Genomic DNA, 18,506 nt, shown 5'->3' with positions numbered 1-18,506 from the left:
CACAAACAGCAGAAAAACATACACCCATGAAAAACTTGCATAAAATTGCATCAAAACACAATTCAATAAATAAATAAGAGGTGCGCAAAGCTGCATTAAAAAGTAGTGACAGCCTATTTGGCCTTGTTTAAAATGGATATTGTAGTTGGAATGAAAAAGCTTTTGTAATGATTGTAATTTTAAAAATTATCAAAACAGGACCAAAATAATTTTGGTGCGCTAAGTGCAGTGTTTGCAGTGTGCTTTCTATGTTAAATGTCTTGTTACTTTACAGCATGATGTATCTAAACACCCTTAGGCTTAGCCATGGCAACACCAACCTCTCAGAAACAGTGTGGCCATTTAAATAGAATAGTAAATCAAATTTTGCTACAGGGAATAGAAGTCCATTTCCTTAGCCTCTATCACAATATATAGAGCATTTGTACAATATATGGACATGCCTGTGGGTACCTCTAAATTTAGGGAATGGGACGTGATAGAGGTCTATCTTATGTGAACTCTTGGCACCTAATTGCTACCTCTGCACCGTGAGTCATAAAGAGTGCACAGCGGATCCAACCCTGCTACTTTATATAACAATAACACTGCAGAGCAAACTCAGAGGCAGCTATTGTCGGAAGTGGGAAGCATAATTCCCTTCCTCTATTTAGCTCATGTTCAGGAGTTAACACACTCACACAACCTAAAATATTCAGGAAGTACCACTCATGTGTTTGTCCTAGTTGCATTTAAAAGGATTTGGTCATGCTCAGATTCCTTTTACGCTTCTCATGTGCTGTTATTTCCATGTAGACTAAGGCCCCGTTTTGGGGTTGGTTGAGTGAAGCTACATGCAGAAGGTTTTCTGGTAGGACAAAAAGTACACCACCCGTGTTATTTGTAGGCAGACTTGTGCTGCTGGGAGTTGACTGTGAACTTAGGCAGTGCTTCAGAATACTTAAATAGTCCTTTGCCATGCATTGCCCCTTGGGCTGATAAGTTTCATCATGGGAAGGAGTTAGGTCAATTGGCTTAAAATGCACTTTCAAAAAGTGTTTGGCTATGATTCTATGACATTTGGTGGATTTAGCAAAATCTTTGCAATTATTATTCTGTTAAAATGTTTAAAATGAAGTAATGATTATTATTTTAATAGTCATACAAATAGAATATACACACAACTACTGACATAAATTATAGATAAAACAAGAGACCTTAAACTTCTTCTTCTTTTTACTGTTACCATACATTCTTTGACAAAATGATATTGCATGGATGTTGTATTCTTTATTGACTGGCTCTTTTTCATTTCTATAGTCTTAAAATGTAAAATGTTCTCTTTAAATCTACTCACTGTGGTTCTGAATCACAGCCAGCCAGAGTCTTTTGAAAATAGCACACTCAGCCACCCGGTCTTTGGTGTCCTCCAATGCTGCTATAACATGGCAGCGGTAATAGAAAACCATAAAAGGCCGGTACGTGATGACAGAGTAATAACACTAGATTTAAACTGTGGCAGAGGAGGCAGCCTTTCCCAGCCGTAATGACTAATACAAATGCATGTCTAGAAGCCAGTAGATCGAGGTCAATAATCATTGTTTATTACATTCATTATATGAAAACAGCAAATGTTAATAAAATTGATTATTTTGCTTTGAGTGCAGTTGAGAAAATAGCCCCAATAGAACTGTAAAGTTTCCTGCTTTGGTTTAGGATAAATGAATCCTATAAATTCCCCGGATTACATTCAACAAACTCAGATATTGACTGTATGCTGTAATTTCATACAGTGTGCTATATGATGGGGAACATGGCAGAGAGAGAGAGATGGAGGAGGTGAGGGAGACTGGCTACACAGAGGCAAATAAAATGACTGTGTGGGATTCATTTCAATAGAACTAATATCAGCAGAGTCATACCAATAGGCACATGCACGTGTACATGCACAAAACACACACACACACACACACACACACACACACACACACACACACACACACACACGCACACGCACACGCACATGCACACACACACATACACACAGACTAATTCAAAGCCATTTCCAGAGCTGAGCAGTTGCCTGCAGTGTTAAGGAGTGGTGTGACTGCGATGGGACCAGCCTCCTACAAATGGCTTGGAATGCTAATACGCTTGCAAATGGGTCAGGGAGAGCTAAATGAGAGCTATCTAGGCCTGGCTAATTATGAAGCAACCAAGGCTCCGCCAATCAGGTTCGAAGGCCAGCAAGGCCAGTGAACTGAGTGGTTGTAGCCAGGTTGGTTGCTAATTAGCTTGTACTAGTACAGCAGATTCATGCAAGTGGGTCAGTGTAGGATGGCTAATGGATGGATGGCATCCCAAGCACTTTTTAAATCAATAGTAAGGAAGGAGAGACACATGTAGAATTTGATGGGGGTTTTGTTTGTTTCAACACCAAAACTGAAGAGCACATAAATTAGAATTTCATTTCTGATCATTTGGTTATAATGAATTATTAAACAAATGCAGCTGATTATAATAGCAAAGGACACTCAAATTCAATGCGTTTATTATACTTTTAGTCAGTTAGTTATCTGTTTTCAGCCATTTTCAGCAAGGTTTAACTCACTGATTTCCATATCGACTGGAACCCGTCCCCAGAAACTATTTATATCCTCACAGTCAAGTATGTTGGCAACATTTAACCTGGGACTCCAACTGTCATATCCAATAGGTTCCAGCATTGTGACTGAATTTATTCATCAAATTCATTTGAGTAATTAAAGATGGCACATTAATAATCCCTGTGGGATCCCTTATTAATTCCCTTTTAAAATTCACCATTAATTATTTTGATGAACTGGAAATGTGTTTGCCTGGAAAGCTAAATGAGACAGACAATGTAACAATAAAAATGTGATTTTTGTAGGTAATTCTACCTCTCTAGACAGCCCAGATCACTAATCCCTTTTCTTTCAGGTTAATATGTACACATCCCCTCAAATAGTAGTTTTGTTCCTCACAGTTGTGTCTTGGGCTTATGCTGCCATCTTCTGGTAAGGAACTGACCTATTTTCTTAAACAACAGGCTGCACACAGGAACGTACTGTAGTTCATAACATTTGGACCACCGCTTAATCAAACAGTTAATGAGCAATAAGATTTGAGGCTGTCCGTGTGGGTGCGTGTTTGTGTCAAAACTCATGAGAGAAGGGGATTTCAGTGTAAATATTTATGTCTTGCAAACAGATCAATGGCTATTAAAAAGGTCAAGGGCAGATGATGATTGATGCCGGCTGTATATATTGATAAAATCTGACCGCAGTAATGAATTACAAACGCACAAACTCTTGCATACACACACATAGACGGCAGACCAAATGATAGGGATTAATTCATTGATCATGCTTAATCTGTCATAATTAATTCCATAGGAACAACTGTGATGAGAGCACGCCTCCATTAAACAGATAAATTATTCAACATGAGGAGGTGCACCCAAGATAAATGAGCGTGGGAGACTGGTGCCAGCAGTCACAGGCTGAGGCTAATTACAGTCTTTTCTTGGAAACTAGCACAGGTTAACTTACAGTAGTAGTTATATAGAAATACCACAACTGTAATTGGAGGCTCAGGTTAACATAACAGTTGACAGAAGCACTTGAGCTTCATTACAGTTGACTTTGACTGAAGTTATCTAAGACGATATCATAAATGTCATATTTGTTTACCTACATACCTTTATATTGCCTCTCTTTTTCAGCACAGAGCTAATCCCAGTTGGAATCAAATCTCTGACCATGTGTTAAGTCCCACCAGGTTTATCCTTTGAAGCTATGTATACATTTCTTCAGTTTGTTGCTTTTGTCATCATTAAGTCTTTAAACATACAGAGCCCTAGAAACTGCAGTATCCTAGATAATGATGGTTATTAACGTATAAAAAAAACTAGCTTTTGGCAAAGGGATTTAATGGATCATGAGCATAAAAATACACCTGGGGCCAGATGTATAAAACTTTCAAGAGTAAAGGTCTGCACAAAGTAAAAATATGCACAAGCAGTTTTTGTGCCAGATATTTATATATTCCTGCATATGCATTGTTCTGTCATCAGAAAAATGAACGCACTGTACTTTGTTCTATACTTGGTCTGGTAACTTTAACATCCTTTGCGGCTGCCAGATCAGCCTTGAGTGCTGTTATGTATAGACAATACAAACTAGTCTGTATGTAATGAGTGGGAATAGTGTAGAATAATTGATGGTAATATCTGTCAAGCTCTGACATTACTCACAGTACATTCAGATCAGCATTAAAAACTATCTGTACGTGGTGTGAAGTATGCATGAGGGTTCAAGCACACATTCCAAGGACACCATCTTTAATATAAACATGAGTTTCTGTGTGGAACGTGGGTTACATGTTTGCTGTGTGTACCCTTTGTTTGACCCCTCTCCTAAGTGCTGAATCAAAGACAACATGCATCCGATAATATTAGCCATCTAGTTGTATTTTATTTCTTTTCCAGCATGATTTACAGCTATATGCAGGCACAGGGGAAGACACATATCATTAGGTTTTGATATTTGTGTGCACTGGCATTTACAAATGAAAAAAAAAACCTAAACCCTAAAGAAGGTCCCTTTCCTGCTTTTCATGTGTGATCTCACCATGTCATAATGGTATAAGGCATGTCACTAATTAGACATAATCTCTTTACAATCCTAAATATTAGGAAATATTTGTGAAACCTGTCCTGGGCATTGTAATTCTTAGACTATCTTTTTTGTTTGTTTGTTTGTAAAATTACTCATTTCAGGTGCTATGAAGCCTCTGGACAACTTTGGTTTTTCCAACTTTATGATTCAGCCTCTTCTACACACCTGCACATTTCAAAAAGATAAAACAATTAAGTCCACAAAAAAGATAAAAACCTCATTAATAACAGAAAAACATCAGCAGGGAGCAGTACAGTAAAGCACTGGTATAAACAAACCGTTGACAGCTTATCAACCCACACTGCTGAATATGGAGATAAAAGTCGCCAGAAAACAATCCTCACTAGATTTTTACTGTACTTTAGCTCAGACTTCAACTGAGCGGATGAAACATGATATTCTCAGCCAAACAATGCCTGCTATTTTACTCTGAGAAAGAATCTCAACCCATATTTTATAAATTAGACCTTGAGTTCCTTAACCTTCTTCATGTAATCACAACCGATCCAGTCCTGGCTGAACGAAGAACTGTCAACCTCTGAGCCATGGTCAACAATCTGTGTGTTAGAAGAAGGTTTCTCTGCAGAGTGGACAGGTGGACTTGTTGCTGGAAGTGAACCATTTGTACTGTAGGAAATGAGAAAAAAAAAAATCAGTGTAAAAGATGACAACAAAACAATGTCAAAAAAGCAAAGTATGTTAACTTTCAACTGTTGTCATGCATTTAATTGAATATGAAATTTGTGAGACAACCAGTAGCGGGCTGCAGATTTATGAATTATGCCTTCAATTAGGTCCCAGTAAAAGGAAAAATCTTCCTAAAGCATCATTGTACCTGATGATTAATTATATAGAAACTGCAGTTTATTGCCAGTGTTATGGTTCTGTTATACAGAGAGGGCTCTGAAGATCCTGACAGCCCACCACTGGATGTAATATCATCTCGGCACATAAATCTCACCAAACACGCTGAATGGAATTTCTTTTTGCAGGTGCGGCAACCCTTCTTGGGCAGGGAGTAGTTGGAGCCATGGATAACGGAGAAGCAGATCATACAATCCTCTATTCCCTCGAAACGCTTATCCACATTGTTCTTCCACAGAGCCAGGCCCTCCATTATACTGCCATTCTGAACACACAGACACACATTTACTTTATACTGAATTGTTTCATCTTTTTCTTTACTGATCCCTCGAAATAAAGTAGATTCACAGCCCCCTTGGCATGAATTGCTCAAGAACACTTCAATGGGAGGGATATAATGTGGCTACAGTCTTCAGGTTGAAGAACTGACACAAACTCCTTGAATTTATATCAACTGTGTGTTTGTGTTTCTACCTGATGTGTGAGGTAGGTGCTCAGTTGCAGCATCCAGTTCCTCCACTGCTGAACGGCAACTCCCACGCGCCTCCCACTCTCCACAGTGATCGAGCCTAGAGGGTAGTTCTGAGGTAGCTGAATCACTAACTCAATGAAGATATCATCCACGGAATAGGTAGCAATCACCTCCCGCGCTGCTGAGCGGGCCTTCACCTGGGGCAAATAAATAAATACACAGGTTGCTTTACAATCTATTGTCTGCCTATTGTTACTGCACAATTATTATTACAAATGTGATGCAAATGTTGCTCCACAGGATTTGGTCAAATAACCCCAGTCTCATAATAGTTACAAAAGTAAAAAAAAAAAAGAGTATCTGCTAACTTACAGTCATGCTGTCAAACATTTGAGTGCTGGAATGGACAGATGAGATCTCCTGGGCTGAGAGAACAGGACTGACGTATTTAATAGTGAACTTCTCCACAGCTGCGCTCACTCTCTTCTCCTGGCTGTTCCACCACAGCCGCACCATGGCGGGCAGGTCCTGCACTGTGCTGTAGTATACACTGCAGGCCAGATGAGGGAGCTCCCACTCAACTCTCTCGCTTTCTGCAGGGAAGAAACACAGAAGAGGAAATCTAAGCTTGTTTACATTTCACAGCCCATGTGCAGACGTTGTGTGCGTGTGTGCGTGTGTGCGTGTGTGCGTGTGTGTGTGTGTGCGCGTGTGCTACTTACTGTCAACAGCCAGAGACAGGCTCTCTGTAAAGAAGGTTTTGGTCTCCTTTGTCTCTGCCCCCTGGCCTGGGTAGATGGGGTTCTCAGGCATCAGTTTGAAGAGGTGAAGGAGGAGCTTGTTAAGGGAGCAGCTCCTCTTAAGATACTGGGCATAATGGGCACGCAGCTAGAGAGAAATCAGAAGAGCAGTCAATACTGTGAAATAACTTTGATATCAACACGACTGTTCTCACACATGAAAGCACAATCTCTCCATGGAATCTGCTTATGTTTATATGTACTAAATATCTGATCATCTGAGGCCAAGATTTCATGACTCACACAGGAGGGTGAGGATTTGAAAAAAGTGAGGAGCAGCTTCCAGGCCAGCAAGTACCCCAGGATACAGGAATACTCCACACTGAGAGGCTGGACCACTGCAAACTCTCCAACTTGAACTCCTGCCAGGATGCTATCACACAGCTCCTCACAGGTCGACAGGATGGTCATCAGAGATGCTGGAGGGGAACTGAACACAAACATTAACTGTAAGATTAATTTAAAAATTATCACCTGTACATATTTTTCTCTAGTACTCTGTGAACTCATGTGGCAATACCTAGAATCCAGTAACTATCACACATGATTACAATTTTGACTTACAGAGATGGCTCATCTCTATCATCATCAGACTTGTTGTTGTCTCCTTCTCCATCACATTCTGGCAGCTGAGGCATAACCCTGTATAAACAATAAGCAAGTTAAGTTCATTTTTCTTTAAATCTTGTGGTAAGCACAAGGTGATTACTCATTACCCTAGGTTTAACACACTAATCGTATCACAGTACTGGGGCAGTTTATAGAAGAAATGTTTTATCTCTTTTAAGAAAAAGTTACCCGCACTCTCAAACAAAATCCTTACTTTTCTAACAAGTGGTAGACAGTGATCTGCAGAGGCCTGGCCTTAAACAGCAGCAGAGGACAGAAAGTGTTGAGGAACGTCTGGAGGGGCTCTGGCAGGTTTGTATTCTGGTCCACTATGAACCGTGGTGGCAGGGAGTTCTGTTTTAGCTGCTGCACAGGCACGTATGTCAGAGCCAGGCCAACTGACTGCAGTACCGCCAAAGGGAACACAGGGTCATCCGGTTCAGTGAAGGCATCTGGAGTTAGACAATAAACAGGCAGAAGGACTATGACTTATTAAATCAGGACTGTTACATACATTACATACATTTGCCTTAACTGTTTGTATATAGCACTTTGTAACCTTGTTTGGATAGATGCTATACATATAAAGTTATTATATTGCACTGGCAGTTTTGGGACATAGTAAACCATATAAATGTTCTTCATTTAGCAACTACATTACCTAGAGATGTGCTAAATGAAAAGCAAGTAGTGGGTAGGTTTTGGCGCTTGACTTTTTAGAGAGAGTTTATCGCAGAGATTGTCTAGGTCTTGATCTACACACACACACACACACACACACACACACACACACCTGTGATTTTTATAGGCAGAGGCAACAACAGGTTGTAGATTCCCTCCACAAAGAAGTCCGTCCATTCAGCAGTCAGTTCTGATGGCAGCTCCTCCAGAACATCTGGTGAAGATGATGTGAAGAACTGGTTCAGCTCCACTATCAAAGCAGCGTTCTCACACACAAACAGCTGCACCCATAGGTTCCATAGACTGCTCACATTCTCGCAGGCAGTCTGAGATTGTAAGAAAGGAAATAAGGTCAAAGATGGTGAGGGACTGCAGATGCAAGCCATAAATTAAGAACTACAATTGTTGAAAATGTATAACCAAAAAAAGAACTACTTTTGTGTTAGGAGGCAGCAGAGTGGCATAATGACTCAACAATTCAAATATCTGAGTTCAAGACTTTGACACTACGTGACAGGAAGCTTCCACTCTGCTCCACTGTCCTGGAAACTGAACCCTTACCAGCTGTGGGAGGCATTTCTCTGTAGCAACCCTGGTGTCTGATCTCAAAGCCTGTGACAAAACAACACAATACATACGATCTATGTCTCACCTCCAACCAGGCTAACATAGAGCAGAGCAAGAAGTCCCACTGGCTGCCCGCGAGAACTGTGGGACTATTAGTCACCAGCCAGGACAGGAAACGCATCAACTCCATGGCAAGGTTCAGCTGTTCTGCACTTGCTTTAGACAGGTCACTGAAATGAAAAGATGAGACAAATGTAGATATATCAGTAGAAAATATCCAATAACTTGGATAGTGTTTCAAAAAGTATGACAAAAACAGAAAACACAGTGTGTAAATGTTACGATTACATTACCTGCCAAAGAGGAACCAGTCCTCCTTGCTGTTCCGCCACTCCATGACTGTGGCCAGGACAGCCTGCACAACCTCATCCTCTACTTGTGTGTTGGCTTTTAGACAGCAAAGCAACACCGCCAGACACCCATACACATCTGTGACACACAACCCAAAATTTTGTTTTGCCTGGCTCAAAATCCAAAATGTCCATGTACGCATTTGTGTGTTTATGTGTGTGTGTTTATGTGTGTATTCTCACCGTCATTCTCTTGCCAGTTGATTATTCCGGCAGTAGCCAGAGCAACAAGAGTGTCTCTGTCTTCTTTGTTCATGGTGGGGCAGAGCACCTGGAGTGTGCTCAGTTTGCTTTGAGACACTGGGAACAAACTGACCAAACACAGACAATTTTCAATATACAACACATTGGTAAGAGAGGTCATATAACAGCTCAAAATATTTTTTATCCTTTTCCAAATTTTAATTCTAGTTTAACTCTCCCGAACTCAAAAGCAAGCATTTCATTTCCTTCCACATTACGAATATAGATTTACTTTGTTTCAGTAACTCCCATCACTCTCTGTTTTGCCATGAAGTTCTAGTTGTTCCCTGCACTTATATCTGAATAAAACATTGAAATGATCCTAGGCTTTTGGCCACAAACAGTTTTCATTATTCTTTTGCTCACTGGATGAGTTACTGTTTGTTTATTTCATACTCTTTAATCAATAAATGCATCACTGTAAACTGCAGTGCAAATGCAAACCAGCTTCTGATTGGTATGTGGCAATGGAAATGTATATACACACACACTTTGAACATTATTATTATTTAGCCAAATCATCACAAACTCACTACAAAGACATCATATATTTGACGTAAAAAAGTTTTAAAAAAAATCTACAAAGGACGGGAGAAGATTAAACAAACTATTTAAATATTTACAAGCTCAAATAAACTATTTAAATATAAACTACAGGAACTGCGATTATCTGAGCAGCATGCATGGGAATTAATTACAATATAATCTGAATATATTTCTTGCTTTTTCCCTGATGGTAGGAATAAGTCGCTAAATTTGTCACTAGTTGCTTTTTAAAAATAAAGTTGCTAAAGGGGACTGAAAAGTCACAAGACCAAGTGATAAAAGTTGGCAACACTGTTCTCTTTCTATGACTGATTTTTTTGTGTGTAAGCACACGTGTGCCACCTCACATTTTTACCTAACAATTAAAATTAAATATATTCCATGATGCATAAATGTAAGCATTTAATTTGTATTGATAACATTCTCTACAGTCCCAGGTTTGTTCTGGATACCGTATCTCTGTGTGCCAGGTGCTATTTTTATTGTCCCTAGGACAACAGACATCCTTTATTTTGAGCGTCGTGAATGTGAAATTAAAAGCATTTAACAAACAAATGATCAACCTGTCTGCACTGCCGTACAGCTTCCTCACGGTTGCACTGCGAGTGGCTGCCAAGTTGTTGGTGTGGATGTAGTTTTCTAGAGTCAGAGACCATAGACCTCCATCCTCCACTGACCTACAGGGTCACAATACAATACACATATATTCAGTTGAAACTGTATACATTACATAAAATACACTGCCCAGGAAAATAAAAATGTGCATAAAAATCTGTGCTGATGACTTTTAAAGTGTCAGAAGCTGAAAAAAAAACTTTGTAATCAGCTTTTTTTCTTTTATTGATTGCAAAATAATGTATAGTCCAATACATTCATCACACCCATGTCTTTAGAAGAAGCTCCGTGGATCCAGAAAGTCTGTTTAAGTAGTACTTAAGTAATTCATCAAAAATTAAAAATCAATGTGTGTAGCTCACCTTGAGTAGAGTGTCTCCAGCAGACGTTTCATTGTAACCTGGCTGTGGAGTCCTTCTGACAACCCCCACTCAGTCAGCAGGCTGTGATAGGCAGACACTATAGTAGGGCTGTACTCTACCTCCTTACACCACTGCAGTGCATACAACAGTTCTGAAACTGCCAAAGACAAACATTCATATACAAAAATATTAAACATCATAGACTGACATACATGAAAAACACAAAAAGGTTACAAAAAATTGCACTCATGTCTTGTGTGTGTGTACCTGTGTACTTGAGGTTTGGCAGGTGAGAAGGATATTCTGCCTCCTTTTGTTCATAGGGTATGAATGCAACAGACTGGGCCACCCTCGCAAGCAAGGCACTGGCACATAGGTGGGCTGGCAGCCTGGTCGAAACCCTAAACTTCCAGACGTCCATGGAGGATTTTTCACATACTCCTCGGTGACGGCTTGAGAGTAATGGGGTTTTGATCCACTGCAGAGGACAGAAAAAAAGGGAACAAGCAATTCATTCATTAATGTCTAGTGTTTTTCGGGTGAAGGATTTAGATAGAGCAGAATTCTCCCACAGCAAGTTCTTCAAAACCAATGCATGGTAGTGCATGAATTTGTTATTTTCTTTGAGTAAGGATGATGGATTGGCTGGATCACCTGAGGAGGTAAGGCTTGTCTGATTCTTGTCCATTCTGTCTGGCTGGGCATCAGTTGGATGAAAAATTGGACGAGGAGGACGGAGTCTTGATCGCAGCCAGAGATGATGGTCTCCACTAGGCTCTGTACGGCCATACCTAGAACCTGTAAACTAAAACGTAACACCAAGAAGAGTTAGCTGGAATCACAACAAAGCCACGGGACAGATTCTTAAGATGTAGCCTACATTTGGGAAAAAACAATTGTGTTTTTATAAACTACTTCAGAGGAAGGTGTTTTGTTACCTTTTGATGTCCATAGAGACGGTGAGTAGTTGGTTTGTCACCCAAAGGGCTGCACTGTGCAAGAAGCCACCTTCCTTGACCTCATATTCGGAGTGCTGGACCAATGACTGGACGCCAGCTACGCACACTTTCTTCAGCTTATCTAAAAGTGAGTCTGTCAAAGAGATTTGTTTAAAAAAATATATATATATATTTAGCTTACCTAACTCGTTTATATGTTTATGCACCGTGTGAGTACCTACCAGACAGGTGTGTGTGTGTTTGATCTTGTGCGGTGAGCTGGAAGACAGTGAGCAAGAGTTCCTCAGCTGAGAGTAGCAGGAGACAGTCTTCTACGGAAGAGAAGAATGTGGAGGTCACATCACAGATGAAGGAGATGAGTGGCTCCATGTTGCCTGCATCGGACAGACTCTTGGTCTCAGACAGAGTGGCGTGGAGCTTCTCTAAGATCTTCTCCATGTACACCTCCCCTATCACAGGCTCTGCTCAAGTAAAAACAGAAAATTATAAACAGTTAGATAAAATCCAAAAAGGTACTTTTCTAGACAAAAAGGTATTTGCTTGCTTATATGTGTGTTCACCATTGTTGTGGTGCTGAGAGAGGACCAGGCTGATCAGTGTCCAACTGTGGTTGCTTGTAGAGGAGGCAGAATTGGGAGAGCTACGGCCCACCTTGCACAGCTCCTCAGTCAGTCCCAGGAGTTGCTCGCCTAGAACTGACCCTTTCAGCCAGTCACGACAGCTCTTAAGAGTCTCGGGATCTGCACATGCCTGACAAGACAGATAGCAGAGTAGCACAGACGTTTACAACAGTGTAAATGTGATGTATAGGTAGATAACACACTTAGATGCGAGTCTGCATAAACAGAGTGATACATACCCTCTGTATAATTTGCAGGATAATTCCCCACTGTAAATCCATCTGGAAAGCAGAATGAGGAGCATGAATTTCAGCTTCATATAAGACATGTGAATCAACATCAGGTCATGTAATATATCATGTTACCGTGGTGATGTGGTTGAGGATGCGGGTGGTCTCCTGCCAGCTGCAGCAGTACAGTGAGCTGAAGACCATCTCCACCAGGTGCTCAGTGTCACTGCGGTCCTTCTCAGCCAGCCAAACCACCACCTGCTCCAGCAAGAACTGCATTGCTGGATTTTTTGTATCTATGTCGTCCCGCTGCTCACCATCCTTTATTTTATCATCCAATTCGACTAATGTCTAAGATAAGCACAGTTTAGGGAAAAAGTATATTGCATCAAGGAATTGTAACAACTGTCATTAACTCAATACTTTCCATTATTTAATCCAACGGACTGTACCAGTGTTTCAGCATGTTCCTATTAATTAAAATTACCGCCAAGTCTACCACAAGTTTTTAACTAATTTCTTTCAATTGTTACAGATTTGGCCATTACAAAGACTAATTGGGGAGTAAAACTCTTGTATATTATTTGACCAGAACCACTTAAACTTAAAAAAAAGTTAAAAACGACATTGAATTACACTTTTAACGTCAAATATGACTTACCCTGAAGACCCTGGGTGTGTGAAAAGACCGCAGGAGAAGGGAGAGGAAAACATGATGTCTCTTCGAGTTTCTCTCATTCACATGCACCAGGCACAGTTGGGCCAGCTGGCACACTACATCCTCAAAGTGCTGAGTCTGTGGGGACCCAAATGCCTTCTCCTTCACAAGTTCTGTCACCGTCTGCACAGGCTTCTCAACATCATCCCCCTCAACTCCAGTTTTCTCATTGTCCTCTTGCTTAGAGAAACAGATCTTGACAGATTTCTTCTTCTGGGCGGGCTTTCTTTTTACTTTCTCAGGATAGCGCATTACCTGGAGACATAAGAGAGAGTGAGAAAAGATTTATTTAGGCATAATGTTTTCTGTTTCACTTTGGTCACTTTTTAAGATATGAATGGTTCTAACAGCCATATTGATCTACAGTATACTTAGTGTCAACATGGGAGATTTCAGTGAGGATTATGTATGAACCGGAGATTCCCCAGAACCAAACTCACCTGCAGCAAAGTGGCTATCCCTTCCAAAGCTTGTGGGTCTGCTTCCTCATTGTCGGCATAACGCACAAACAAAAGACCAAGCCCTTCCCAGAAGTCTGCCAGAAGACCTTGGAAGACATCCTTGCTGTCAATAGCTTCTCCTTCACCATGTAAGCCTGCCCTCTTCTCCCAGGAAACAAGCATTTCAGTGACCAGAAGGAAAAGAGGACCATTCTGGAGAGAGGGACTTCCAAGAGCCTTTTCTAGTAGCGGTAGGAGCTACAAAAAGATAAACAACAAGTAAGAACATGTAAGAACAGTAGGGGCTTAAGTAGATTTAACACAATGGGCAAAGACTTTGTGATCCCACCTGCTGTGAAATGAGCATGGTCCGTATTTTTTTCTGATCCCCCTCTTTCTCCGTATTGTGCAGTATGCAGTACCTCAGGCACTCAATAACAGCAGTCACTATAACGGCACTTTCCGAGAAACTTGTCACTGCACGCTCACTGGACAAACTGAGACAAAGACACAGACAATTAAGATTACAGTTTTTGATTCAAGAATTATGATTTATAACGTATAAGAAGAGAAATACGTGTATTATTTTATATCAATATATGTGAAGATAAACAACAGAATTTTCAAAAATCATATCATATGAGCACATTGTCACAATATGGTTCCCTTGAAATTCTATAACTGATGACATTGAATGATCACCATACATGCACAGAAAAAAATCTAATTACCCTTGTATGAATGAAGTGAAGAAGGTGGTGTAAAAGTCCACGGTTGGATCAGTCACCTCTTGAGGCAGTTTGCTGAGGAGGGGCATTAAGTTAGGGTGGAGCGCTTTAGCCATGCCTTTGCCACCCTCTTTTAGTAGAGCCCAAAGTTTAGGTAAGAAGCCCTTCTTGGCATTCACATGTGTCCAGCAATCCTGAAATAGAAAAAAGAAAATCATTTTGCATTTTAATTGGCACTTCTACACTTCTATATTGGTATCTACACATCAGTCACTCTACAAGTACTGGTTTACTGTAACTTACACTATCTATTCAGTCTACTGTAATACCATGAAATAACACAAGACAAACACAAGCTTACAGGGATCGTAGACACGACGCGTAGAACAGCCTCCCACACAGGAGGCAGCACTACAGGATCTGTGTCATCAATGCTGAGGAGAACAGCAGGGCAGATTCGTGCTGCTTCAGCCTGGACCAGTCCTGGAGTGAACTCACACAGAGCACACACCATCTCAAAAAATGCCCCTCGCACCTGTGGAGCAAAGCACAGAAGTATTCAGGGAAATATTTTCTTCACAACAGATTGTTGCGTGCAGATATGGCAGCATAACCATAATTGAACTACTCACACAGTTAAAGTCAACTCAAGCGTAGGTGTGGGACAGATTGTAGTGGATATATTGTGAACTAAATAATTATTATAACACATGTCTACATAATCTGTGTCTGTAAACTAGAAGAAAGTTTTTTATTAACATTTTACCTTTATATATAAACATAGCCCCAGTAACTCAGCTAACAACCTATAATTAAAATGAAAAAATATAATACAATATATATTATTAGTGGAAGAATATAAACATTCAATAACCCTGTTTTAATTCAGTTAAATTGCATTATGCGCATATATCTGATTTACTTAGTTACATGCATATGCTTTCCAGCATCTGTTATAAACAGAGCAGTCCAATTCAATGCCAGTACCTGTGGTGTCTTGTGTTTGCTGTACTTCCAGAACTTTGCAGAATTAACAAGATGTGCTAGTCTTTTCTCCAGAGCTGTCCTGTCATCCTGGAGCAGCAGGGAGAGCAGTCTCTTCACCCCCAACAGTGAACTGGTCAGCATACGCACATATTTGGCTTCTCTCTCCTCCTCTGTCACACTTCTAGAGTACAGAGGGAACCAGTGACTCTGACAGCATATATTATCGCTGTGGACACAGACGCTATAATGAGCTAAACTGTTAACTTACTGTGGATCGCTCAGTGTGTCAGCCGTTTCCTTTAACAAAATATCTTGAAGTACCTGTAATACAAAAACAACACTTTAAGGTTAATTTAGCTCATTACAGTGCAAATACCTTTAACTGCACTAGGGCCACCACTACTACTCACGTTAAGGATCTCATCCTTGCAGAAGCTAAGAGCCTCTGGCTGTTTGGTGGGTGAGAAAGCAGCCTGGAAGGCTTGACACGCAGCAGAGGCTGCAGGTGTGTATGTGTCACACTGGGACAGAATCCAGTGGCCCATCAAGCTCTTCAGAAAGGGGGCCAAGCTGCGACGCACTTTCAACACCAGCTGCTCGAAGGCCTGTTGGGTGGCCTCTCTGATCCGACGATCATGGTCCTGATAGACATAACGATAGAGACACAACAGCTGCACTTAGACATATTAAAGTTCCACTAACCTAATATATTTTCTATTGAAATTTGATACTTAGGATGGGACTGATGTTAGATGGTGGTGATTGTGTATTTATGCATTTCAGCTGCACTATTTCCAGAATGTTAAAAGTAATGTGACATTGATACAATCAATGATCAGCTCACCACTGATATCTTGCAGTAAATCCTGGGCCAGTATGGCAGGACCCCTTTAACCTCTTCAGCATCCCGTTCCTGACACATGGACCCAAAGTCTTGCACAGCCTGAGAAGAGTACACAGCATCAAGACACACACACCCTTGGGTGACTTCAACACTCCCAATGAGATTGCTTTTCTTGTTTCACGATTACTGTACTTTATGTTATTCTAAGTGGTAGATTGAAACATACGTGTCATATATTTATATGTTGCTTGTCTGTTGTGTGGTTGGTAAGTTAGTTAAAGCTGAAACTCACTTTCAGCCTAGTGACAACATCCCTCTTCGAGAGTTTCCTGAGCACCAGGCGGAAATCAGCATCTACCAGGTTGTCTATCTCCTCCGCCCCGTGGACAGCGGGGACATAACTCAGCTCCGAAGTGACCGTTGTGTCGAAGCCCACAAAGCCCGGGATGACACCACCCTCCCGGGTCAGCACCTCAGCTGCTCGGCCGCTACTGGACGGCTAGTAGCGGAAGAGAGACGTGTGCTTATAGAAAACCCCACAAAAAGTAATGTAGACGGCCAAACGGACACGTAGTGGTTATGAAACAGCGGAGACACCGTCACACGTAGCATTAGCTCTGAACGTGAAGTTTCACTACATTAGCTTGTGCTCGGTTTGTTGCTAGCAGTCTCGTTACTTTAAACACTGTAGCTAAGTTAGCTTAGAGAAATTGGTACTTACCCGAACATTTCCTTTGGTTCGCTGTTTATTCTTGCCCCCCATGAATACACATTAATCTTAAAAGTAACCGCTGTCAACGTTAACTTAGTAGTTAGGAGGGTTGGTAATATTGATCAGCGTGAAAGCCACGGGTCGTGCTCATGCTACACAACTGAGGACTTCCTGTTTAAAACTTTCAAAATAAAGCGTTGGAAATGAAGTAAAACGTAAAAAGTAAAACAACTCAACTTATATGGTATGTACTAAGAAAAAAGCAGCTTGCCCCCTAAGTCAGCCCTGTTGTACAATGGTGACATTTGGTGACAACCTTTTTATGATTTTGTTTTTGTTTTTTTAAACAAAGTCTATACTGTCAATGGGTGAGTCACATGCTTTTACTTTTTAATACGAAATATCCAAACGGAAGTACTGACATGCTTACATGTGTCTACTTGACACACAAATATACTTCCGTTATTGATTTCTTCTTCTTGTCCATTTGAAGTAAACTAAAAGCATTGTCTACTCATCACTGCCCTCCATGAGCATACTGCACACACTGCATCCCTGCATAAACATGACTCAGAAGAGGGAGTTCATTTTGGCCTGAGGGTGATGGAAGAGGAAAGCTTTAGAAGTGTCCTCTGGAGAGCATACATTTAGCCCATTCATTTCATTACTGTTGCTGCACATTAGATTTCTTGTGTACAAGTGGAAATTTTAACCTGATGGTGGCACCAGAGGAGAGGCCACTCAGCAAATGTCATGGAAACCAGGCCGCTCATTCTGGACACCTTGTGTAAAAAGTTGACCACATCTTATCGGTAGTATTCCTAAGGCACAGTAAAATTCATGGCATTCTGCTCATTAAGGAGTCATCCTCTATACACCATATTACCAGTTAAGCTATTTCAAGGAACCCTGATTATACAAAGTATTGGCAAGGGGGCCTTTTTTGGTAGTGTGGTCAGGTGAAAGGTTTAGGTTTCCAACTCACGAGGAATAATACTGAATATTCAGCATCTGGTCCTGCTCTGGGAATGTTGGATGTTTGACTTATCTAGTTTGACCTTATCTTTAAACATGAACCCTGACAACAAAACCCCGATACTAGATTACACTAATGGATTTGGCTCCAGATCTACAATAACACATTACATCAACAGAGCTCAGCCTCTACTACTTCCCAGCATCTGTACTACATCATTGGATCTAAAGATACTGTTTGAAACTTGTGGAACAAAACTGTTTGTTCAGAGACACACAACATGAGCCTGTTTACACCTGGTATTAACATGCGTCTTGAGGGATCCCATCACGTTCTAAATACAAGAGTAAACAACTTTGTGAAGTAGTGCAAATGCCACAAGAACAGAGTTATTGAACTGTGTACTGTAACTCAAAATAAGTGGTTCTCCTTAAAAGTCAAGAA

The 18,506-nt window shown here is 40.7% G+C and overlaps 1 protein-coding gene across 1 annotated transcript; it reads right to left on the bottom strand.

Annotated features, from left to right (window-relative positions):
* Positions 1–4,450: 4,450 nt before the first annotated feature.
* ltn1 (listerin E3 ubiquitin protein ligase 1) lies at positions 4,451–17,246 on the bottom strand. Its single transcript, XM_051399774.1, has 32 exons — positions 17,096–17,246; positions 16,667–16,873; positions 16,375–16,473; positions 15,941–16,171; positions 15,799–15,851; positions 15,531–15,711; positions 14,905–15,078; positions 14,547–14,737; positions 14,165–14,312; positions 13,816–14,073; positions 13,319–13,630; positions 12,793–13,008; positions 12,667–12,708; positions 12,368–12,557; positions 12,029–12,268; positions 11,787–11,940; positions 11,503–11,653; positions 11,116–11,326; positions 10,849–11,005; positions 10,435–10,548; positions 9,266–9,393; positions 9,026–9,161; positions 8,758–8,902; positions 8,218–8,431; positions 7,639–7,876; positions 7,380–7,457; positions 7,059–7,245; positions 6,738–6,903; positions 6,388–6,608; positions 6,018–6,212; positions 5,641–5,808; positions 4,451–5,306 (listed from the first exon to the last, which is right to left on the bottom strand). Exons 1-32 carry the CDS (start codon positions 17,135–17,137, stop codon positions 5,244–5,246), a joined length of 5,310 nt encoding a protein of 1,769 aa, XP_051255734.1. The 5' UTR covers positions 17,138–17,246; the 3' UTR covers positions 4,451–5,243.
* Positions 17,247–18,506: the final 1,260 nt, after the last annotated feature.

Source organism: Dicentrarchus labrax, unplaced genomic scaffold, assembly GCF_905237075.1.
Source record: "Dicentrarchus labrax unplaced genomic scaffold, dlabrax2021, whole genome shotgun sequence".
Classification (NCBI taxonomy): Eukaryota; Metazoa; Chordata; class Actinopteri; family Moronidae; genus Dicentrarchus; species Dicentrarchus labrax.
The sequence above is the reverse complement of the archived record's forward strand: the minus strand, read 5'-3'. Positions and strand labels throughout refer to the sequence as shown.